The following is a 25,596-nucleotide window of genomic DNA, read 5'->3' as shown; positions in this document are numbered from 1 at the left end:
CAGTTTGGCCCGAAGTACATGGCAGAGGGGCATTGCTGGCACATGATGGCATATATCACATTGGTAGATGTGCATGAATGAGCCTCTGATGAGTGTGGCTGATGTGAGTGAGGTCCTATGATGGTGTCCCCTCAATGAATGTGAACAGAAGTTTGGCAACAGGCCTCTTGCAGGATAGGTTCCTGGGTTAGTGTTTGTTGTGTGGTTGCTGTAGGTTTGGGGCTGTCTGTAAGAGCGGACTGGCCTGTCTCCAAGATCTGTAGAGTGAGGATTGTCCTTCAGGATGGGTTGTAGATCCTTGATGATGCGCTGGAGAGATTTTTAGTTTAGGGGCAGTGGCGGATTAACAAATTTGCACCCCTGGGCCTCAAAAAAGTGCTGCGCTGCCCCTCACGCACCAGCTCACCTACCTCCCCACGGCAAGCCTGGGAGGCGGGAAAGGGAGTTGTGGCGCTCGGGAGATAAAGCGGCGATAGAGCGGAAATGATCTGGGGCGGGGCGGTTCCCACCCCACCCCAGTTCTCCCCGCACCCTTGTTTCAGCTCACCTCTGCTCCACCTCTCTGAGTGCACTCCACCACCATCATTTTCTCCCTCCCTCCCAGTGCTTTCGCGTGGCAAGGCCTGGGAGGGAGGTGGAAAGGAGGGAAGTCACGCAAAGCCTGGGGACAAGGTGGCCAGGATTTGGAGAAGGGGCAGAGTTGGGGAGGGGGTTGAGCAAATTTGTTGACCCTAGGCCCAGGCTTTGTTGGCCTAGGGCGATAATACACCGCTGGTTGGGGCTGAAGGTGATGGCTAGTGGCGTTCTGTTACTTTCTTTGTTGAGCCTGTGCTGCAGTAGGTGACTTCTGGGTACTCTTCTGGCTCTGTCAATCTGTTTCTTCACTTCAGCAGGTGGGGATTGTAGTTGTAAGAACACTTGACAGAGATCTTGTAGGTGTTTGTCTCTGTCTGAGGGGTTGGAGCAAATGCGATTGTATCGTAGGAGCTTGGCTGTAGACAATGGGCTGGAGTGGTGTGGTCTGGATGAAAGCTGGAGGCATGTAGGTAAGTATAGTGGTCAGTAGGTTTCTGGTATAGGGTGGTGTTTAGGTGGCCATCGTTTACTAGTGCTGTAGTGTCTAGGAAGTAGGATCTCTTGTGTGGAATGGTCCAGGCTGAGGTTGATGGTGGGATGGAAATGTGTAAAGTGTAAGTGTCCTTCTCTGAAAGCCAAACTGTTACCTGTCTTCTATTTAAAGTTTTACTATGCTTTCTGGCCACTTGAGAAAGAGGGTTCACCCTACGATGTTCTCTACTTCCCGGCAATGTAATATATTTTCTTTAACAGAGCTGCCTGGTGTAGAAATGACTGTTACTGGTACTGCTCTTTTACTAACACAAATATGAAGGGGGGACACATTCATATTGACATATTTAAATAAATAAGTTTCATTAATTGCCTGGTTTAACACTTACCTTTACAGCCGCCTGTAAAAATGGACACCACGACCCCTACCATAAGGTGGGAGTCTGAGCTGGTTCATTCTTCCATTTTGTCCTTTCCGGATTTTCCTCTTGAGATCTGTGTCTCAGACATGAGCAAAACAGCTGATGCAATGTAGTGGTGAGCTGGAGCCAGTTCCCACTGGTTCGCAGGGAACTGGTTGTTAAATTTAGAAACCCTTTTAGAACCGGCTGTTCCAGGAAAACCGGGTTCTAAAGCAGCTTTAAATTTAACTAAAGCTTGGGCAGCTATCTACAGGCCTGGCCCTTACTGGCCCCAGCTCACTTCTCTCTCCCCTGAACACTCCGCCCTCCTTCTCCTCCTCTCCTGCTTCCCGCCGAATCAGATGTTCGCGAGAAGCCTGAAACAAGCAGCAGGCAGGTAAGCCGGGGGCAGGCGTGAGGAGGGCTCCAGAGAGGCATGGCACAGCCCAGTCCGGCTCAGGCCGAGCGGCATCCTCTGGCCTCGCCCCCGGCCTGCCCTGGCTGAGCTCCCCTGCTCAGTCTCCTGGCCGCAAGCACCCGGCTCTGGCCCCAGTGGCATCGGCCCAGCTCTGGTCCCGCTGCGCCGGTGCCGTCCCGGCCAAGCGTGGCTATGCTCGGTTCGGAGCCCCGGGGCCTGCGGGTGCCGGGTCACTACCGAATCGAGTGGCTCCTGCCCGGACCTCGCAGCACCGGGTACCGGTCCAGGTCCTGACCGAGCGGCTCTGGCTGGCTTGGCCTCGGGCCCCGCACTGCTGGTCCCCAGTCCCGGCCAAGCAGCTCCTGCCCGGACCTCGCTGGGCATCGCACTGGCACCGGTCCAGGTCCCGGCCGAGAGGCTCCTGGCCCGGCTCGGCCGGGCCCCTCAGCGCCCGGTCCCAGTCCCGGCTGAGCTGCCAGATCCCGGCTCCGCTGCTGAGTGGCTCCAGGTAGCGTGTAAGGGGGCAGGGACCGTGTTGGAAGAGGGCAGGGGCGCGGGGTGGGTTGTGGGGGAGGGTATAGGGATTGGGGCGGTCAGAGGGCAGGGAACCGGGGGATTGAAGGGGGGCAAGGCTTTGGCGGGGGCATTCAAGAAGGAGCAGGGGTTGGATGGGGTGGTGGGGGCAGGAACAGAGAGAAGGTGTGGTTGGATGGGGCAGGGGTCCCAAGGGGCCCTCAGAAATCAGAGGAGGGGTTGGATGGGGCGGGGACAGTCAGGGGACAGGGAAGGGGTGGATGGGGCAGGGTCCCGGGGGCATCAAGGAACATGGGGTGTTGGATGGGGCATGACCCCGGGGTGGGCAATGACCTCTCGTGGGGTGAGGAGGAGAGAACCTGTTGTTAATATTTTGGCAGCTCATCACTGCTCCCACGAGACTACCGATGTCAGTTCTCAAAGGCCTCTAGAAAGGCATCATCGAGCTGTTGAGATTTTCAGAAAAGAAATAGTGTAAGCACCCCACTGCTTGTTTTTAGATTTACACAACCTCCCGGTTCCTAACTTCATTACACTCCATCATCAACCGTCACTTCTTAATCATTCATTTACCTGAGCGACATCTTTTTGTTCACCTTGTCCTCTGGTGACTCCTGAGCTGCGCTTCGTCTTCCACCTCTAGGGGTGAACAACAAGAGGCCTTCATGCTCATCGGGTGCCTCACGAGGGTTTGGGTTTCAGGTTCTGGCGTATCCATCAACGGCTGAGTCTAAGGGCCTCGCCGGAACTGTCGCCGTAGCGCTTTCTCCACACAAGTCCAAAGGCCCTCGGGCTAACACAAAGTCTGAAGTTCTCACCAGGGCGGTGAAGGAGTCCATGTTTCCATGATTTCTAAAGCACGTGTTCATGGTAAAAGATGGCCTCTTCTGCCCCGATTGCTGGGACTTATGGGGTGATAGTGCGCGCTGATTGGCAGAGGGCACTGGGACGAGGATTCTTAGATGGGTGACATGACCCTCTTCTGGGCAGGTCACCCCAGCCTGGAACACCACTGATTGGTCAAATCTGCTCTCAGGGTGGAACTGTGTGGCTGAAACCCATCGTGATTCGCAGAGGGCAGTGGAGGAGTTCTTAGAGGGGTCACACGAACCACTTCCGGATGGGTCACCATGCCCCGAACTCCTGATCGGACAAATCTCCTCTCAGGTTGGGCCTACGGGGAGAAACCCTTCCTGATTGGTAGAGGGCAGTGAGGAGTTCTTAGAGGGGTCACATGACACACTTTGCATCCGGTCGTGTGTCCTCCTTGACCCCGAAGTAATATTCCCCATGGTGGGACTTCCAGTGACAGGTGGCCGGGGCTTAAGAGGTCAAGGGGCAGGGTTTAGCGGCCAAGGGAGAGGGTTAGGGTTTGATTGATGGTAGCTCCCTTATACTATTTCTGGTTTCCATGCTACTGAATCCCATCCTGCCAGTGTGCCCATTAACAGAAGGGGCCCACTTATTCCACCATCTCCTGGCAACCAGCAGGCCTTGTAAGTATAGGCCCAAGTGGCTGAGAACAAACAACAATGGCTGTTGTCCTGTGACACAGAGACTGATGATGTTATTGACTGTGATGTCTGAACAAACCAGCTTCATGACGTCCTGGTGCAGGCAGTAGGAATGGGAGAGGACATTGGCTCGAAAGAATCGGAACTGTTTCAGGAGAAAGGGGAGTGGAAATATTACTGCCACTGCACTTAGCATAAACACCAGTCCCATCTTGGCTATTCTCGGCAGGGTTAAGATGGAGGCATATCTCAGCGGGTTACAGATTGCGATGAAGCGGACAAATGCCATCAACAAGAGCACAGAGGATTCAATGAATTGCAGAGAGTGGATGAAGAACATCTGGGCAAAACAAGCATCAAGGCTGATCTCTCGAGTTAAATAAGAATAGGCCCGGTATCGTCGGCATGCTGGCTATCAATAAGCCAAGGTCTGTGAGGGCCAACATGGAAAGGAAAATGTACATGGGCTCATGGAGGATTGGATCTGTTTTTATAATGAACAGAATGACTGAATTTCCTACTATCGAAATTTCATACATGAAACAGAAGAGGACAGAGACCCAGAGATGGACGTCTTCCTGCCCAGGTATCCCAGTGAGAAGGAACACTGCAGGTGTGAATTTGGTGTCATTGACAGCTGACATACCATACTGGGCAGGTTCGAGAAGTTTTGAACATTCCTTCCTGAAAGGAAAAAGAACAGGAATGTAGATGATATTTAAGGAGACATCTTTCTGCTCTGAGTGCAAATCTAGGATTCCCAGAAGCTCAAGGAAGATCAGAAAAACATAGATTTGGATTTACACCCCAATAGATATGCCAATAGGAAGATAGGCACTGCCAGACTGGATCAGACCTGCAGTCCTTCTAGCCCAGTAAACAGTTACACATGCGTCAGGAAGATGGAAGAATCCCTGCAATAGGGAGCTATGAGATTGACTGCTCCAAGGGAAAGTTTCCCCCAGGCACCCACTAGTTAGACATATTTTGTGGTGTAAATCCAGTCCCTCTTTGAATCCTGCTAATCCCTTGGCCCCATTGATATCTTGTGGATCAGAGTTCCACAGCCTACTTGAGCACTGGGTGAGTTTGCAATAATGACATTCACACAACCCCTTTAGACACCCTTTCCGGCCCTCAACTTCAAAGTGTGGCCCATTGTATCATGACATGTGTGTACACATATGGCAAGTGCGTGGTGAAAATGGTCATTGTGTTTATCTGTCCTGCATTTAAGTTATTCATAAACGTGTTTCATTGCCTCATTATATACATTATGTTTTATTTATGTATCTCTGCTCCTGTGAGTTCAAATGATGCCGCTGCCTCTTTGCAGCACATGGGATAAATTTTCAGGGTCTGGTTCTGAATTCAATAACGGCATCACTCCAGATTTACGTGTAAATTCGATCAGAACCGGGATCTATTAACTTTCCCTTACAAATGCTCCCAGTGATACACTCTGACCCCAAGAATCCCTCCAAGAGAAGCTGAAGTGCTTTGCCTGGCCTATGTTGACTGAATCCAGAGAGTTTGATCATCCTACAGGTTCCTTTCATCCTCACAGGACCCGCATCTGCTCCCCATGCAAGGGATTGTAGTTATCTGGTATGTTACAAGCTAACATGGACAGTTACTTCAGCTGGATGAGGAGAGGTTATCATCGCAAATGAGTGAATAGTGCAAACACTAGGTTTGCACTAATATCCAGTTGAATGTGCTAGTTACTTCCAGCCATGCTTTTTAACAGGTGATGGAGGTAAATTACATAAAAACTATTACACTGCTCTTTCCTTAAAAACACCTCAGCTCTACTCCTTTGCTGAAACACAGACCAGCTTGGTTCTGTTCTCTCAGGATCTTTTGGAAAGTCTTGCACAGGTATTAGAGTTACTGTGTGCCATGACCCTCCAATGTAAGCCGATTACAAATGGCTTCGCTCCGTTAGCAGGAGGAGAGTACCATACAGCTGTTCACTGAACAGAGAGTTCATAGCACAAACCCATTGCAAACAGTATGGGGTACTTCTGAAAAATTTTCTAAAGCAAAGCCATTAAGCAGTAAAGTTACCACTGCTCCTTCCTGTAGCAATTCCAACAACTCTGCCGCTGGCTTTCAATATGCATCTATGTCATGGAAGAATTTTTGTTTGTAATATTTGTATTACAATGAAAAGTTTCGGCATAACATTTACACAGCTGTACTTTGGCACACACATGCCAACCACAGGTACAAACCCAGCCAGACCTATTGAGCAGGCACAGTGCTCAGTGCTCCAGCCACATTGGCGCCGGGGTAGCCCTGGGCCCAGTCTGTGAGTGGGAGAATGGCGGGATTTCACCCCGTGAGAAAGAAGGCTACGGAGCCTGACATTTGGCCCTCAGAAACCAGAGAAGGGAAAAAGATGAACAGAGCCCTGTAACTCTGAGGGGTTGCCTTCAGGGCAGAAGTGCTGGAGCCTTCAGCCAGTCCAGAAACAGAAATACAGGCAAGTCAGATCTTAGGCACATTTACCATGTGCGAATTCAGCTTTGTGCAGATGGTGAAAACGGGAAAAAGAAAAATTACAATATTAAAAACTGCATCTTTAGTGCGGGCGATTCCTTCCGCCATTCAACTCAATGAGTGTTTCTAGTAGACGTGGTTTTCCCTTTACGGCTGCTAACCGTGGAACGGAATCCTCGATATAAATGAGACTTGCTTGTATGCCCTCAGAGCAACACAGCTCTGAAGTCCGGCATCCACAATCAAGTCAAAGAATAAAATGGTTGAAAATGCATTTGCTGATTAAATTTCCAGCAGCAAATACACCTGATACGATCTGGGAAGTAGTCACTGATATTCCGTGGGGTCTCTTCTTCCTCAGTCCCTGGCAGGATTGGGCCCAGAGCATATGGAACGTCTAAAATGGGACTCCTTGAGAAAATCGTTACTTGGGGCATCAGGCTTTTTAATACTGCAAACCTGCTTTGAATATCAGATTTCTGTGTAGATTAAAATACTCACCATGGAGCATGGGCAGATGAAGTCATCGGAGAGGCTGCATGGGCAGCAGACAGCATCTGTTCAGATAGGAGGCTACTGTCTTTATGAAGCATGTCTGCACATTCCCTTGGGGGACACTTCTGGCCAGCAGGGAACCTCAGCTGCTTGGCTTCTGTGCACTGTGCTGTAACCCTGTGACAGCCAAGGGCAAACTGCAGGAGGCCAAATCACAGGGGATGTGTGGTGATGCTATCCAGCTGACTGCAGTGGCAGCCCTGCTGCAGGCTCTTCATTCATTATGGTTCCAATCAGTCACAAGGAAACCTTGTAGGGGTGGCTGAGTGGCAACAATGATGTTGTCACAGCTGTGATCTCAGTTGAAATAAAATATAATAAAATATAATTATTATAATATAGGACCAGATTTTCCCCAGCAGTCCCCTCTCCTGCATTAGAAACCCAGGTTTCAGGGTACAGGCCAGGAAATTCCACAAGGCTCCATATATGGAAATTTCCCTCAGATTTTCCAGGAGGGAGGTCCACTTTCTTCTCTCTGAATGTGAAGAGGTAGGACCATGACTCCAGGGATCTCCAAAGTTATGCACAGATCTCATAGTGATCCACTGGGAGGCTCAGCCCACCCACCCACAATCCCTGTGCCTCCCATTAACTGCTCTCCCCTAGGACCTCTCTCCAGCTCCCTCAAGTAGCACAGGTTCATCAGAGATGTGCTACTTCAGGGCTTGTCCTTGAATACTGCGTGCAGATGTGGTCACCCCACCTCAAAAAAAAAGATCTATTGGTATTGGAAAAGGTTTAGAAAAGGGCAACAAGAATGATTGGGGTATTGAACAGCTTCTGTATGAGGAGAGATTAATAAGACTAGGACTTTTCAGCTTGGAAAAGAGGCGACTAAGGGGGGATATGACAGAGGTCTATAAAATCATGAGTGGTAGATAGAAAGTAAATTAGGAAGTGTTATTTACTCCTTCTCATAATACAAGAAAAAGAGGCCACCAAATGAAACTAATAGGCAGCAAGCCTACATATGTACCATGACCACTGGGCTCCTCTCAGCACTACACATAAGTCTGTCTAGATGTCTCGAGAGATCCTCAACCTTCGCACCAGGCAGGCAAGTCACCATACGGTTCTCCCGGTCATCACAAACCCAGCTATCTATCTTTCTAATAACCGAATCTCCCATTACTAACACTCCTGCCTTTTCCTAGAAACTGGAGTTCCTCCCCGAGAGTGTAACCTCAGTGCGAGAGGCAACCCCAGCACCATCTGGAAGGAGGGTCCCAACCACGGGAAGGTTTCCTCTGCTCCCACTGACTGCTCTGCTTCCTGGGCCATTCTTTTTTTCCTCCTCAACAGCACAGGGCTGTCTGAGCGGAGGTGGGACAATTCTACAGTGTCCCGGAAAGCCTCATCAACATACCTTTCTGCCTTCTTAGCTCCTCCAGTTCTCCACCCTGGCCTCCAAAGTCCGTTAGAGACATGGTCTCTCGTGAGGGGCAGGAGCTCCTCACCGACTGCACACATATGCCACCCGCCTGCACAGGGAGGTAATCATACATGAAACACTCAGTGCAATAAACTGGATAGCCCCACTCTGCTACTGGCTTCTGCCTGCATTGTCTCCTAGTTAATGGAAGGGTGGTTTACAGAAAGGAGTTTGAAATGTTGTTTGGTTTATAGGTTTTAAGGGGACTGCAGGGAAGGGTTAGGACCGACAAGGGACTCCCGCTCTCTTCCTGCACTTCCCTTCCAAACTCCCTTGCAAACTCCCTGTTAGCAGCCCCTGGTCGCTGTGCGGCTTTATAAAGCTCTGGCCTGAGTGAATGCCCCGCCCCACTGTTTAAGGTGCTCAGCCAATTACCAGAGGCTTCGAAGGCTTTCAAACCTTTAACTTCTTTGAAGCTCACGGCACACACTCCAACTGCAGCCAGCAGCACACTTTGCAGTCCTTCAAACAAACAAACAAACAAACAAACAAACAAACAAACAAACAAAACAAACAGACTGACAAACACAAGCTCAGCACACAGCAAGTAACCCCAAACACAAACAAACACACACTACAGACAGTCACTTACTCCCACAGATGCTGTATTTGCTCCTCCTTCACTCTGGAAGAACTCCCTGCAGCAAACTCCCTGTTAGCAGCCCCTGTTCTGCAAAGTCTCAGTGACATAGGGAAGGGTAGAGAGATGTCCTGGAAGCCAAATTTAGGCTGCTAGGGAAGAGACTGAAATCCAGGACCTCTATGGTGGCATTCTCAGAAATGTTCCCAGTTCCACGCAAGAGTCGGGTAGGCAGGCAGAGCTTCAGAGTCTCACCATCCGTGGATGAGAGCGATGGTGTAGAAGAAGAGGAGTTCTGTCGTTCATTAGGGAACTGGGGGAAAGCTTCTGGGATGGGAGGAGCCTATACAGGAGAGATGGGCTCCACCTAAACTAAAGTGGAACCACGACTGCTGGCACTAAACATTAAAAGGTTTGTGAGAGCAGTTTTAAACTAGGAGATGGGGAAAGTTTCAGACTGCTGCAGAGGAGCATGTGGATCGGACACAGAGCTTCTCTTAGGGGTAGGGTCTGATGATAGAGAATCTCCAGGTTATAGTCAGGAGCAGAGGACGGAAGAGGGGATAATGTAGGCCGGATGGATGTTAAACAGTCACGCAAAAAGAATCTGGCACACTCAGAAAAGGGCAGACAAATAAACAGGGACAAGTTTTAAAGTGCTTGTACACAAATGCTAGAAGTCTAAATAATAAGATGGGTGAACTAGAGTGCCTTGTGATAAAGGAGTGATATTGATATAATAGGCATCACAGAAACCTGGTGAATGAGAGCAATTAATGAGACACAATCATGGCTCCGGGTACAAAATATATCGGAAGGACAGAAATAGGCTAGTGCAGGGGAGGAGTGGCAATTATGTGTGGAAAGAAAATGCAGATTCAAATGAAGTAAAACTCTGTAGCACATCCACATGTTCCACAACATCTCTATGGATAGAAATTTCTGTATTAAAGGGGCAGTATGGGTTAGTAGACACAATTAAACACATGAGGAAACTGAAATTTACAGAGAGTAAGACTCATACAGGCTCATGCAACAAGTCAGTGGCAGAGCTGCGACTGCACTGAGGTTTCCTGACTGCCCAGCAGTGCTCTGCCCATTGGAACCACACTGTCTCCTCGATAGTACCTTATATTCCCTGAAAATAAATTCTGAATAAGAAGGAGAGCATTCATGACCCAGTAAATTCAGACATCACAAGTCAGGCTTTCCCCAAATCATGATTCCAAGATTCATAGATCTTGCTTTCACAGATTCAAGGCCAGAATGCTGCTGTATCACACAGACCAAGAAACTTCCCAAAATCATTCCTACAGCAGATCTTTTAGAAAAACATCCCGTCTTGATTTAAGAAGTTGTCAGTGACGGAGAATCCACTATAACCTTTGGTAAGTGCTCCAGTGATTAATTACTCCTGTGTCTAATGCTATGCCTTATTTCACACAGGCTCTGTTCAGATGGTTTCTCTCCAGCCACAGTCTCCCAGCAAAATGGTGTGGCTCTCCCCTTGCTCAGAGCTCTCTTCCAGGGGCCCATGAGGTGCCGTGCTTTGTTTTCTTAGGGTGAAAAAATGTAGGGTTGTCTGCCTCTTTCTTTTCTAGTCCTTGAGTCTTGGAAGCTGATTCTTCTAAAGCAGTGGTTGTCAACCAGAGGGCACAGGGGGTACACAGAGGAGTCTTCTAGGGAGCACATCAACTCCTGTCGAAATATTTGCCTAGCCTTATTACAAGCAGGCTACATAACAAGCACTAATGAAATAAGTACAGGTTAAAATTTCATACAGACAAAAGGAGGAAAGTCATCCATTTGTCAGTAAGAGTGTGCTGTGACACATCTGTATTTTAGATCTGATTTTGTAAACAAGTCGTTTCTAAGTGAGGTGGAAACTTGGGGCTACACAAGATAAATCAGACTCCTGAAAGGGGCACAGTAGACTGAAAATGTTATATCCTTGGGGGCAGCCGGTTTAGGAAGAAATTTCACTTGAAGGCCAGACAGCAGACCAGCTAACAAAACTACCCATTTTATTTACAGACACAAAGCTTGACTCAACCTTGCCCGGCCAAAGCTGGCCGGGCTATCCCCTAATAATCTAACTCAGCTGCCATAGGAACCACAAAAACCATGACAACCAAATACACAACAGAAAAAGGTTGAGAGTCGCATGATTCTAGCGATCCCCTCAAAGCAAAAGTTTATCCAAGTTGTGAGGAAGAGCGACCTGAAGTCTGGTGAGCTACAGAAGGCTCTGCAGTGTAACCCACACTTTCACCTCCTGGGTGTGGTGTCCTGTCCTGTCAAGTGGCACCAAGACCACTTAATGAGAGAGAGATCAAATGTGTCTGTGCTGGAACCAGCTAGAGCGAGATAGCCCAGGATAGAGGACTCTGGAGATCTGTGGTTGGCGGCTCATACCTCGATTGGGGTGACGGGCGCAGTGAGAGAGTGCTGCAGCCTTTTAGCTCATGCGGTAGAGATTCATGCAGTAAGTTCTAGGTTCAATCCCGCTGCCACCGCAACTGGGGTCTGTCAATGTTACAAGTGGGGCTTGGCTGGGATTCGGCAACCGGAAGTCTCTGAGTTGGGACGTGCTTCCCTCAGCGAGGAAGTCTGTATCCCACACACCTCCTGGGTGTGGTGTTTCCTGTCTCATCTAGTGGCACCGAGACCATTTAGAGACAGTTCAATGAGTCTGCTCTACAGCCTCGCTAACAGCTGGTTGGCTCTTAGTTCATGCAGTTGAGGCTCATGCACTAAGCTCCAGCAAGTCCCCAGGGTGGATCCTGCCTGCCAACAACCAAGGAGTCTATCAACATTATTCGTGCTCTTTCTCCCTCCTCTCCCCACTTTGCATTTGCTGAAATGTAAATTGCTCTGTTCACTACCATCTCTCCTTCCCTGCTGTCTTAATGACCCTGTTTGCTTAGCTTATCTAAACCCCATTCCTTTGTTTAGGACAGACCTCTTTAACAGTGTTTGCCTAGGAGGGGCTGTCGGGTTTTCACAAGTAATGTCGTACAGGGGGAACTCATAACTCTCTATGTAATGTTGCATCATGATCTGATTGACCAGAGAGTTGTTAGTTTTCAAATGGTACCTCACAAGGCATATTTTGTACAAAGATTATTACCATCACATGCAGAGTGTGACTAGAGGCGCTTTTGGGTCACATATGCTCAGTAGGGCATCTCCAAGGGTGGAGGGCCAATTCCACTCCCAAATTTGACAAAAAGAGGGTGCCAACCTGTTCCACCAGTTCAGCCAGCCCCAGAGAGAGATGCCATATTGGAAGGGCGCTGAAGATCTCTGCCCCGAGGGCTGATGTTATACGCAGGCCTGCTTTGGGCTACCTGCAGCAAGCGGATAACTGCCAGGAGTATGATCCCAGCCTATTCAAAAGAACAGAGTGCTTGCTGCTTGGTCAGCTCAGGAGGTGTGAGGACATAAATGCCAAATAAGCAGCGCATGATTTCAATGCATAGGATTAGTGGCCGTGTACCTTCAGTACTGAAGAAATCTGTATGTTAGATACTGTTATTTTTCTTTGACTGGTATGTGCTGTATTGCTGTAATCAGAGGCGGCTCTAGCCATTTCGCCGCCCCAAGCAGGGCGGCGCGCGCTGGGGCGCTGCTCTGCGGGTGCCGGTCGCGGCTCTGGTGGACCTTCCCTCAGGAGGTCCACCGAGCGTTATCTGCCGTCAGTCTCCCGGCAACTTGGCCAGAAGCCCATGGCGTCAAGCCGCACCAAGCACGCGCTTAGCATGCTGTTGGCCTGGAGCACGCCTAGTTGTAATGATAAGAGCATGTTTCAATTTATGAGGCGTCTTAGTTAACTCCACAGATTGTCGATCTTATCAACAAAAGGATTTTTTTGTTTAGTCTGAGCAGCTTTACTACACTGTGGCGTCTTTCCTCCACATCGGAGCAACTCAGAGTACTGGCATCCCACAACTGTCCCAATTTGAAGATTTGTGTTGTTCTCCACAGGTGGGAGTTCTGCTGCCAGAACAGACTGAATTCTGCTCACTGTCCTGCAATACAATGGAATTATTACAGGTACGGGTGTAATCAAAGTTTGGTGGGTTACACTCCAGCCCAGGCCCTTGTCTCCAGGCTCTTAACGGAGCCCTGACTCTGCTCTCTCCAGGAGCTCCCCTCTCTGCCTGAACACAGGTCTTCTCTTACAGGCCCAGCTCACTAGGTGACATCTACCCTGTCTTTCCATCCAGACTCCATGGAAGACTGGAGAACTGAGCAGGATTATGACATCACAGGTAGCAAGGAGGCTGAACAGCTGTAACATAAGAATGGCCATCACTGGGTCAGACCAAAAGGTCCATCTAGCCCAGTAACCGGTCTTCCGACAGTGGCCAATGCCAAAAAGGTGTTTCAGAGGGAATGACCAGAACAGGAATCATCATGATCTGTCCCCTGTGATCCATTTCCAGTTTCTGCAAAGCCAGAACCTAGAGAGACCACTCAGAGCATGGTGAGGGCATCCTTTGCTCCATCTTGGCTAATAGCCATCGATGGACCTATCTTTCATGAAATTATCTAGCTCTATTTTGAACCCTCTCTTATAGTCTTGGCTCTTCCCAACATTCTTTGGCAAGGAGTTGACTGTGCATTGTGTGAAGAAATACTTCCTTTTTGTTTCTTTTTCGACCTGCCTGCCCTATTCATTTCCATGTGGTGACTTCCTAGTTCTTCTGTTGTGAGGAGTAAATAACACACTTCCTTATTTACTTTTTTTCCACACAAATCATGATTTGACCTCTATCATATCCCCTGTAGTTGTTCCTTCTTTTTTCTAAGATGAAAAGTCCCAGTCTTATTAATCTCTTCTCCTATGCAAGCTGTTCCCACACCCCTAATCATTTTTGTTGCCCTTTTTCTGAACCTTTTTCCAATTCCAAGATATCTTTTTTTGGAGATGGGGAGACCACATCTGCATGCAGTATTCCTTTTGCACGCTTTGTTTCCTATGGTTCAGCCAGTTACTGATCCATGAGAGGACCACTTCCTCTTATCCCATGACAGCTTCCTTTGCTTGCTGAGCCTTTGCTGCAGGGGACCTTGTCAAAAGGCTTCTGAAAATCCCAGTATGTCAGTGCACTTGCAAGGCCTTCAATGTTATTTTTAAACTTTCCCATGGGGACATCAGAGACATGGTTCAGTTAACTTGTGTTCAGCTCAACAAGAACCTTCAGATGCAACCTGCTGTGAGAACTCGCTTTAACAAGGATGCCCCCTGTACCAGCACAGACCACAGGTCAAAATGTGTAACTTCAATAACAATGGTATTGAAGAGCCCAAAATAAATCACAGAATGTGTTTGACTATGACCCCTTACTTCAAATGCACTGTGGCCTAGTGGATAGAGCACTAGATGGAACTCAGAGACTTAAGTGCTAGTCCTGGTTCTCCTGCTACTGTCTTGCTGGGTGACCTTGGGAAAGTCACGTCTTTCCCTCTGTACCTCAATTTCCCACCCCGAAAAGGGGGCATGCTACAGACCTCCTTTGTAAAGTGCTTTGAGATCTACTGATTGGAAACATGTTAGATAAGAGGTAGGGCCTCCTTTATTATCTTTATGATATAGGGTGCTTTGTCTTAAAGCGCCCACTACTGGAGTCAAAATGATTTATCTGAGAATCTCTGCTCTTTCTTTAGTTTATTTGTTAGCCAATTTTAAGCCCTCCTGGTTGGTAAAAGAGAAGCTGGAGAACATGAATGGCGCACCAGCGGCTCAGACATACCAGAAGGCCACTTTCACTGTTTCAGATGAATGTTTTGTTTGTTAGCCAATTTTAAGCCCTCCTGGCTGCAAAGAGAAGCTGGAGAACATGAATGAGGCACCCGAAGGCCCAGATCATTTTATGAAGATGTTGAACAACTCATGATTTTGGTCCCAGTACAGATCAGCAGGGGACCTTGTGAAGATCTATTTTCAGGAACGTTGCTCTATCTCTTCATTTTGGTGGGGCCTAGCCTATGGTGCTGGAATGCTTGGGCTGAGAAACTCCTGTTAGTTCATTTACTCCTACCTTTGGTTTCCTATCTTTAAACCAGTTACTGGTCCATGTGAAGACCTTCCCTCTTATCCCATGACAACTTACTTTGCTTAAGAACCTTTGATGAGGGATCTTGTTAAAGGCTTTCTGAAAGTTCAGGTACACTATATCCACTGGATCGCCCTTGTCCACATGCTTCTTCATCCCTGTGACATTACGCCCCATATTCTTCATAGAAATATTGTTCTATGAATATGGCATAACTAAGGTATGTTTTATGCAAGATGGGTCATGTGAAATATCATTGGAAAGGTTCTGATTTACTGAATGGGATTATCCTATTTGTATGGATGTATCATTTCTGTACCTGAAGTTAGGAATATGGGCTCTGTATCAATTACAAAAGTGCTTGCACCAGGGGAATGCCCCCAAACAGTGGGCAACCAGCCTGGATGGGCCATTAGGAAGGACAATAGGACTTTGAAGATACTAATCTTCCTCCTTCCTGAGAAGTTTCCTGAGATGCTGCTTTGACACTGCAGGGTCATGTGATCATGTCACCTCATAGAATCATAGAATCCATAGAATATCAGGGTTGGAAGGGACCTCAGGAGCTATCTAGTCCAACCCCCTGCTCAAAGCAGGACCAATTCCCAACTAAATCATCCCAGCCAGGGCTTTGTCAAGCCTGACCTTAAAAACCTCTAAGGAAGGAGATTCCACCACCTCCGTAGGTAACCTATTCTAGCTTCCCTTCCCTCCCCAGTGAAAAGTTTTTTTTTCCTAATATCCAACCTAAACCTCCCCCACTGTAACTTGAGCCCATTGTTCCTTGTTCTGTCATCTGCTACCACTGAGAACAGTCTAGATCCATCCTCTTTGGAACCCCCTTTCAGATAGTTGAAAGCAGCTATCAAATCCCCCGCCCCACACACTTCTTCTCTTCTGCAGACTAAACAATCTCAGTTCCCTCAGATGGGCATCATTTTGGACTGGTGGTATTTTTCCACTAGGAGGGCGTGGGGGGGTCAAACTGGGAGACAAAGGATTGCTGTCATAGCCAAATCCTATTTAAGGCTTAGAAGGGAGTTAATCTAGGTTCTTTTCCACCACCTCCCTGCCCAAAAAAGGAAGCCTGCTGAAAACACCTGGAGAAATAAAGGAACTAAACTGTGGGGGAGGAGGGCAGGGGCTGAGCCCAGTCGAGAAAGATCTACCCTGTGAAAGGAATACCTGGCTAGTAAAGCTGCAAGCAGTGCAGTTTACCTTCAAGAAACTTTGCAGCTCCCAGGCAAGTGGGCTGAACTCATGCCAAACTGTTGTTGTTTTTTGGTGTAAAAGAGCTGCCGTTTAAGGATGATATTGGGGTTATATCAGCACTTGTTTGGGTGGATTTGGATAACCCATTCATGGCTTCACCACTCAGGAGTAGTATGGCCATCCCAAATGCATGCAGATAAAACCCCGATATCATGCACTCCCTAAATATGTATCTAGGAAACACTGTTGTTCACAGGTCGGATTTCTCCCCCAAGGTCTGAATTCCGTGCATGGTATCTGGGGTTAGTTGCATACCCTGCAATCCTAAAACCTGCAGAGTTTTGTCATCTCTGCAGGAGAGAGAACTTTGCAGGCTCTCTCCTTCAATGCTTATAAACTCTGCAGGTTCCTGGTACCAGCAATCCCTGTTTCTCCAACCCCTGGATTGTTCCAGTGACCCCTGTTATGGGTTGTGCTGTGTGCCCTACATTGTCTGCATCACAGGAAAGCACAATGCCTACCCATGAGGCCTCATAGTGCAATACTCTTCCACAAGGAAAAACTTCCCCCTGGCCCCACATGGCAATCACCTCTGGCTCATTGTTCTCCCAGGTTTATTGAGGAGTTCTCTTCTAACCTGCTGCTTTCTCTGTGTGTGGCAGGCTTCTCCGAGGAAGAGGAGACACGGAAAGAAAAAGAAGAAAGCAAAAGGTAAGCAGCCCCTGACCCCACAGCTTCGGTGGCAGACTCAGGCCCCATGCAAAGCAGAGAAATAGGGTCTATTCCCCCACCAGCCTCCCCTCTTCCTGCGAAGGCGCAGTCGTGCCCAGAGTCGGGCAGAGGCACTGGCTGGGGCTCCGTTCACAGGCTGCCCCTGAAATCTGGGGCAATAGGCTGCTAGGAAGCAGAGGGTGCCCAAGCAGCTCAATGTCTCCTTTATGTCTCACTTCTGGCAGCTTTTGGGTGCTGTGAGGAAGAGTTGGAGGAGGCTGGTGCATCCCCAGAGACGTGGTAAGCAATGCCCCCCTCCATGAATCTGCAGTGGGTCAGTCCCCTCCTTTAGCGTCATGCAATTCATCCTCACCCGAGTAATCCCTCCCCTGCCCCGACCTATGTACCACTCAAGCAACTCTTCTCCCTTAGACTCCTGCAATTCATTCCCACCCAGCAGAAGTTGCCATCTCTAATCCACCCCCACGCATTGTACAGTGGGTCATTCCCTTCCTCGAGCATCATACGGTTCATTTAACCTTGGGCAGTGAGGGGGGGTAGATTGTGTCGACTGGACTGGACCATCCTCCCCTCCCAAGAAGGGGAGAAAATGTTTTCTGGGAGGAGCCCCGTGCACCCCAGGGAGGTGAGGTGGAGCGGTCAGAAGGAAGGCTGGCCTTTCTGGTACGGTGAGTAGGGTGAAAGGGATCCAGCAGCACTTGTGTAACGGCCCCTCCTCCAGTCCCCCGGCATGGGTTCCCAGCAGGATTTGAATCCTGGAACTTTAGCTCCGCAGCATAAAGCACCCCTTAGAGCTGAAGAAGTAGCTGCATTAGTTGGCAGCTATAGTAGGCTATTATCCTATATGTTGATTAGCTTCTGTGGGCGGGACATGATACACACGCTGCCAGCAGGATACACTCTCACCTCCTCAGCACTAGCAGGGCTCACCTCACAATCCAGCTAACCCCAAACCAGAACATCCAAGGCCCGGGTATTGCAGGAGAGGAGGCTGCCTCAGTGGAGAACGGGACAGGGAGCCTTTTGGTGCCACCCCTCTGGGTAAAAGAGGGCCTGAGGGCAGGGCCTGCACTCAGCTATATGCTCTCTCTTTTCCACAGCTGCCCTGTGCCCCTGGAGAAGCTCCCCTTGGCTCAGCGCCTGAGGCTGGTTGACAGGAGGCTACAGGACGTGGCCAGACACCTGGATGAAGTTCTGATACCGTAAGGCAACTGACCAGGGGGCACCAGACTGGGGGCTGGGTGGGAGGGGAGAGTGAATGTAGAGAGGAGGGAGCAGGGAAAACCAGACACTCCAGGATCCTAAAATAACAGGGAAAAAGTCCCTAAGAGGCTTTAGCTTCCAAGGTGAGAGACCAGTGAAAGTGAGGTGAGGGATAATCAGAAATGAAATGCAGAGACTACAAGTTGGGGTTGTGAGTAGGATCAAATCCTTCTGTATGGCAATATCTGCCAGCAGGTGACTGTCTAGAACCTGCCCGTGCTGTGTTTGAAGGAAAAAGCAATCCAATGACACCCTGTGAGGGGGTGTCCACCCCACACAGCACTGGAAGGGGCTCTGGTGGCCAGGCAGGCCCATGAACTCCACAGAGTGAACCTGCAGGAAGAGCCGGGGAGCAGGGAATTGATCCCAAGCAGGCTCAGCTGGCAGGAACAGACGGGGCCTATGAAGCCAGGAAGCTGGCACCAGACAGGGGCTGCGGCTGGGAAAGGGCAGCCCCTCCCTGGGAAGAGGGGGGAGTGTTTGGAGCTGGTGCCCCAGAGCAAGGAGGGAACCAGGAGTAGTAGGAAGCAGTCCAGGCTGGGAGAGGAAAGCCCAGAACGGCTGGGTTTAGGGTCCCTGGCCTGGACCCCAGTGTGAAGTGGGGGCCCAGGTTTCCCTACCAGCCCCCGAGGGCACGGCATGGACCAGCGGGGCAGTGAACAGGAGAACTGTCTGGGTCACTGTTGGAGTGACAATGACCACATGCAACAATTGGAAGGGGCATTGACCTCGAGAGCTAATCCCATCCCCAGAGTAGGCACCAGACAAGCAGTGAGTGGGACACCATGTGATACACCCCAAACACAAGTCATCAGCTGGGTTTAAACCCAGGACTTTCAGGACCATAGCACAGACCTCCACCACCAGAGAAACTCCATTAACTGGGAGCAATGGTAGGTTGTTAGCCTCTAGTGTATCAGCCATTAGAAGAGGACAGTTTTCCAGTGGGTTAGAATGTAAGAACATAAGAACAGCCAGACTGGGTCAGACCAAAGGTTCGTCTAGCCCAGTATCCTGTCTTCCAAAACTGGCCAATGCCAGTGCAGCAGAGGGAATGACCAGAACAGGGAATCATCAAATGATCCATCCCCTGTCGCCCATTCCCAGCTTCAGACAAACAGAGACTAGGACACCATCCATGCCCACCTTAGCTAATAGCCATTGATGAATTTATCTAGTCCCTTTTATAGTTTATAGTCTTGGCCTTCACAACATCCTCTGGCAAGGGTTACACACACATGCTCACATCTTCCTCCCCCAAACCAATTCTTGTTAGCTAATCTTTCTATTAAAATAGCAGTAGATCCCCGATCATGCTCAAGGCCCCATTGTGCTAGGTGCTGCACATGTGCGTGTGACAAAGGGGTTATCATTCTAGATAAAATGAGTGCCAGCTCCCCCTCTCAGTCCTTCCTTACCCAGCTGATGTCCTTGTGTCAGGGTGTGGTTTGCAATGCATGCCTAGGCACTGCCCCATTGCACTACTGTTGGAAGGCTGTGACCAAGCCCTGCCTTTGCTCAGTAGAGCCATGTCCCATCTGTCCCTGTCTGCTCTCTCCCACAGGCCAAGTGTGTCGGCATCTGGGATAAGACAGTTCTGCTATTCCTCCATGGAATCCACCACCTCTCCCCTCTGGAGTCCCAGCTCCTTTCCCCTGAGAGAAGCCTCCGTGACTTGGTCAGAGCCCCTCTGCCACACAAGGGAGATCATGTCTGTTGCAAGCTGGGAAGGATCCACTCATCCCATCCAAGCCCAGCCTCTCCCCAGGCCTCCTGCCCACAGCAGACGAGACCGGCGAGAGCAGAACATAGGTCTGGACCAGATGTCAGCCCATGGCTCAGACTTCAACATCCGACAGAAGCATCTACAGAGCCAACTGGGGGCTCCACAAACCCCCATCCCGGGAGAGCCATTGCTGGGTGAGCAGGACGCCAAGCAGCAATGGGAATTCAACACAGATCGGCCCAAAGGTGGATTTCCAGCAAAGGTCCCAAAGCCCCTGAGATCCGACACCAGGCCTCAGCATGCACAGGAGATCCAAGAGCCATGTGTCTGCCCCTGGGGACCCCTGCCCCAAAATGCCCACAGGATCATGGCATCCCCTGATGCCATCCTGGCCAGGTTTGTGCCCATGGCGTGGGTCAAGCTGCAGGATCACGTGGCTCAGAAATGCTTGGAGATTGAAATGAAGGCTTTTCCTAAGGTCGTGAGAGAGTCGCACAGAGATGCTCCCCTCCAGACAGAGACTGCCCTGCCTGGGCCACTCCGCCCCCCTAGGGAGCCAGGCAAGCACAGGACAGCGGCATTCCCAACAATGGGACAACAGCCTGCCCACCCCATCGAACTCCACATAAGGCGTGAGCATCTCATCATGCAGAGGGGGCTGCTCACCCTGGATCCAGAGCCCCCGGCAAAGCTGCCTCACGCCGTCCAAGCCAGGGGAGCCAGTGTGGAGTTCAGTGAGATGGAGACCGATTTCCTGCAGACAGGGAGGCAAAGCACAAGCTCCTCTTCTTCCACACGTCCTCCAACGCCAGTGGAAGATACCACCATGGAGACGGGCAGGAATGATAGCGCGGCAGGAAACCAGACTAACCCAGATCGCTGCACTCTGCCAGCAGGGATGGATCTGACATCGCCACCTCCAGGAACCACAATAGCAGAGAAGACACTCGAAGCGACACTCCAGATTTATAGAAGCGAGTTGAGAAAGCCCCTTACCAGTGTGTGTGACAGCAAAGGGACTGAAGAGAAGCTGGAGCTGCACATGGAGAGGAAGGTTACCTTGGGAGAAGGCTCCTGCCTGGGGCCAGGGGCACAGGCAGGTGAGGGCAGGGCAGATCTTCCCAGGACCCAATGCCACCAGGTTGCCCCAGAGGCCCCAGGCTCTGAGCAGCTAACAAGATCCACCCTTGACTCTCTCATTGCTGGGCAGGCTGCACACGACCTGAAGATCAAGCACCTGACGGAAATGTTGAGCAGCTCCCGCCCCTTGGCAGGCCAGGTCTCAGTTTGCCAGCATTGCCGCAAGGCATATCCAGGAAAGATGAAGGGTAAGAAAACTCCGAAGGAGACATCTCCTGAGCTGCATGGTCTTCGAGACATCATGGATTCACATGGGTTCGATGGAACTGTGAATTCAAAGCTCTCCAGGGACCAACCGCCAATCAAAACCTGCAAGAAGTGCAGTAAGCTTCGATGGAAGAGACCAGCTGGCTCTGCAGGTGCTGACTTGCCCAGCAGATCCCATGGAATTCCACAGCGATGGACTCCAGGAGACTCCTCAGCATCTGACATCAACCACAGCAAGATGGCAGTGCTGTGGCTCCTTCCAGCAGACAAGAGCAAGGCGCAGGATGGCATGGGGAAAATGGCTCCCACCAGGCAACCAAAGGTGGTGTCCGTTGCTACGAGTACAACAGAGCTTTTGCAAGCTGGGGAGAAAGCAACTGGGAGTCCTGACGGTTCTCCCCCAACGTCACCAAAGGCCTCCAGAGCTAGGACACAATGTTCTTCAAGGAGCAAAGTTCTCAAAGAGATGTTAATGCGCCTCAAGCAAATCTTCAGCAAGCTTCAAAACAAAGTAAAGTCCCGAATGTCCAAGGACTCTCGTTCAAGAACACCCGACACTAAATTTACAAAGCCACCCTTTTGGAAGGCAAGGGCCTCCAAGGGTGTCCAGTTTCCATCCTACTGAATCCCACCCTGCCAGCAGGCCCACTAACAGAAGGGGCCCACAAATTCCAACCTCTTCCTATCATCCAGCGGGTCTGGTAAGCGTGGGCTAAAGTGGCTGAGAAGAATGGCTTGTTGTCCTGGGACACAGAGACTGATGTATAAGAGACTCTCCTTGGGGTATGACATTTAAACCCAGATTCCAAGATGAAGGGGGGTCTGGGGGCTTGGATGAGATTGAGGGTGTGGCTAGCTCACTGGATTTGTTACTTTACCTCATGCGGTTCAGGAATCAATCCTCCCTTCAAGAAGAGCTGATACTAAATTCACAAAGCCCCCCTTTTGGAAGGCAAGGCCCTCTAAGAGTGTCCAGTAGGGCCCTACCATCAATCAAACCAAAACCAGCCCCATGACCCCTAAAATCCCGACCCTCGACCCCTTAAGCCCCACCCGCCTCTCAGCAGCAGCCCCACCCATGGGGGTATTACTTCCGGGGTCAAGGTGGACACATGACTGGAAGCAAATTGTGTCATGTGACCCCTCTAAGAACTCCTCTCGCTGCCCTCTACCAATCAGGAGGGGTTTCGCCCCCATAGGCCTGCCCCAAGAGGTGATTTGACCAATCAGGTGTGTTCCAGGGTGGGGGGACTCATCCAGATGTGGCTCGTGTGATCCCTCTAAGAACTCCTCCCAATGCTCTCTACCAATCGCGATGGGTTTCGGCTGCATAGGACCACCCCCAGAGCAGATTTGACCAATCTGTGGTGTTCCAGGGCGGGGTGACCCGCCCAGATGAGGGCCATGTCACCCTTCTGAGAACTCCTCCCAGCGCCCTCTGCCAATCAGAGTGCAACACTATCACCCCATAAGTCCCAGCGCCGGGGCAGAAGAGGCCATCTTTTACCAAGGATGCGTGCTTTAGAAATCATGGAAACATGGACTCCTTCACCACCCCTGTGAGCACTTTGGACTTTGTTTTAGCCCCGAGGGCCTTTGGACTTGTGTGGAGAAAGCGCTACATCAGCGACAGTTCCCACGAGGGCTCTTTGACTCAGCCGTTGATGGATACGCCGGAACCCGAAACCCAAACTCTCGTGAGGCACCCCAATGAGCATGAAGGCCTCTCATTGTTCGCCCCACTAGAGGTGGAAGGCGAACACAGCTCGGTTGAGTCATCGGAGGACAAGGCGAATGGAAAAGACATTGCTCAGGTAAATGAATGATGAAGAAGTGACTGTTGATGATGGGGTGTAATGGGGTTAGGAACCGGGGGTGGGAGGGTTGTGTATGTTTAAAAACAAGCAGTGGGAACTTACACTGTTTCTTTTCTGAAAATCTCTCGACAGCTTGATGATGCCTTTCTAGAGGACCCGCAGGCCCTGGACAGCGTTACATCAAGCAGCGAAGATGAACCGGGCTCTCCTTGTTTTTGCTCAATGCCGATACAAATTGTTGAAGAGGACTCCGAGGATGACAGCTATGAGGAGTTTAGGAGGCTTGGCATGGAACTAACTGAGCCAGTGCCACGTCGTGAGAATAAAAAAGTCATGCGGTCTATTGTATGTGTTGCTGTTTATGCTGTCCTTAATCACTGCCTTAGGGAAAAGCTTTTTGAAGATTGTGAGGGCTGTGTCATAGATGTGCCAGCCCAACGGCGCCATGACTGTGTGACTTGGACTTCAGTAGATATAAACTGCAAGCTCCGGGGCCTGTGTGCTGAGCTGTATTTGGAAAGCTTATTAAACACTGTTCTTGCCATAGGTTATGCTATGCAATGTCTGTGCCTAACCCAAAAACATTTAGCGTAAGGGGTGACCTTGATAAATGCTGTGCAATTTAGTGCAGACCCTGACCGTGTTTTAAAGAAAATGACCAAACTGGAAGATGCCTGTGTCACATTATTGACTTGAACTGGGACCGTATAGAACATGGTTGCAACCAAGGTCCTGTAGTGGCACCAAATCTTATGTAAAGGGGGTCATATAAGGGGTCTAAGACCAGGTTATGGGTTGCTGGTTATGATTACGCTGTCTGTATTCATGTGTCATTTTGTAGTTGAAGTTATGAATATTGGCTCTATCCTGTCTGTATTTCAAACTTATGCTATGCTTCTGGGTGACATCCCAGATGAGTTGGTGTTAGCTCTGCCTAGCCTCCTTGATGGCCCATTAAGGACCATCAGCTACACAACTGACCCATTGAGAGAAGGCAGATGCGCCTTGTAAGTCAGCAAAGTATCAGGGACTTGTCCATATGACTCCAAACTCCATTTTGCTTGTAATGTTCCACAGTAAGGACAAAGAGGTGTTCTTACACCTGGAAAAGACTATAAAAGGCTGATGCCTCATCTCCATCTTGTCTTCAATCCTGTTTCTTACCTCTGGAGGGACTTTGCTACAAACTGAAGCTCTGAACAAAGAACTGATGGCCCATCCCAGCTGGGGATGTACTCCAGAGACTTAATTTAAACCTGCAGTTTATTCTATTGCTGCTACAAGCCTGAACCAAGAACTTTGCCATTACTGTATGTAATTGATTCCATTTAACCAATTCTAGCTCTCATCTGTATCTTTTTCCTTTAATGAATAAACCTTTAGATTTTATAGATCCATAGATTCAAGGACTGGAAGGGACCTCGAGAGGTCATCGTGTCCAGTCCTCTGCCCTCATGGCAGGACCAAATACTGTCTAGACCAGCCCTGATAGACATTTATCTAACCTACTCTTAAATATCTCCAGAGATGGAGATTTCACAACCTCCCTAGGCAATTTATTCCAGTGTTTAACCACCTTGACAGTTAGGAACTTTTTCCTAATGTCCAATCTAAACCTCCCTTGCTGCAGTTTAAGCCCATTGCTTCTTGTTTATTCTTAGAGGCTAACTAAGGTGGACAAGTTTTCTCCCTCCTCCTTATGACACCCTTTTAGATACCTGAAAACTGCTATCATGTCCCCTCTCAGTCTTCTCTTTTCCAAACTAAACAACCCCATTTCTTTCAGCCTTCCTCCATAGGTCATGTTCTCAAGACCTTTAATCATTCTTGTTGCTCTTCTCTGGACCCTCTCCAATTTCTACACTGTTTGAGAACCTGTTTTCTCCCAATTACAAGGTTTCATCCTGTGAGTTTATGGACGATAAAACCGCGTGTGTGTCTTGGAAGCACGCAAAAGACCGGTCCTCTGTCTCTGGCAATACCAACGTCTTCATAGCCTGTTTCACCACCGCTTCTGCCTGCTTAGAACTATACAACCTCCTAGAGAGGTTGCAAAAGCGGTGCCTGTACCATGACACTGTCTTGTTGTGAAAAAGAGGAAGGAGTGGGAAACCGCTGATCAATTATTTTTAACCATCTCTGTCCATTTTCCATACCTTCAAGAATCCTGGGTCCTGGTTTTTGTTTTTTTTGTGTGGTTAGTGTAGGTTTGGGGTTGTAAGAGCGAGCTGGCCTGCTGTCCAAGATCTGTGTGAGAGTGAGGGATTGTCCTTAGGAGAGGTTGTAGATCCTTGGAGAGATTTTAGTTGGGGGGCAGGCAGATTAAACAATTTGCCCGCCCTAGGCCCTCAAAATTGCTGCGCACCCCCACGCACCAGCTCACCTACCCTCCCCCATGGCAAGCCTGGGAGGGAGGAGGGAGGAGAA

The 25,596-nt window shown here is 49.6% G+C and overlaps 1 protein-coding gene across 1 annotated transcript; it reads left to right on the top strand.

The window, feature by feature from the left end:
- Positions 1-2,079: 2,079 nt before the first annotated feature.
- LOC120402160 lies at positions 2,080-23,926 on the top strand. The gene is made up of 6 exons (XM_039532630.1): positions 2,080-2,162; positions 18,117-18,218; positions 20,402-20,486; positions 21,216-21,400; positions 22,965-23,166; positions 23,302-23,926. Exons 1-6 carry the CDS (start codon positions 2,080-2,082, stop codon positions 23,761-23,763), a joined length of 1,119 nt encoding a protein of 372 aa, XP_039388564.1. The 3' UTR covers positions 23,764-23,926.
- The last annotated feature ends 1,670 nt before the right edge of the window (positions 23,927-25,596 follow it).

This window comes from Mauremys reevesii, linkage group 1 (assembly GCF_016161935.1).
Source record: "Mauremys reevesii isolate NIE-2019 linkage group 1, ASM1616193v1, whole genome shotgun sequence".
Classification (NCBI taxonomy): Eukaryota; Metazoa; Chordata; order Testudines; family Geoemydidae; genus Mauremys; species Mauremys reevesii.
This window is presented reverse-complemented; position numbering and strand designations above follow the sequence as displayed.

What these genes read in the sequence shown, in the direction of transcription:
- LOC120402160 (XM_039532630.1), top strand. Translation starts at nt 2,080, where the DNA reads ATGCTCGGTTCGGAGCCCCGGGGCCTGCGGGTGCCGGGTCACTACCGA. An exon ending in GACATCATGGATTCACATGG is followed by an intron (nt 21,401 to 22,964) that starts GTTCGATGGAAC and finishes ACTTGTGTGGAG; the next exon opens with AAAGCGCTACATCAGCGACA. An exon ending in ATGGAAAAGACATTGCTCAG is followed by an intron (nt 23,167 to 23,301) that starts GTAAATGAATGA and finishes ATCTCTCGACAG; the next exon opens with CTTGATGATGCCTTTCTAGA.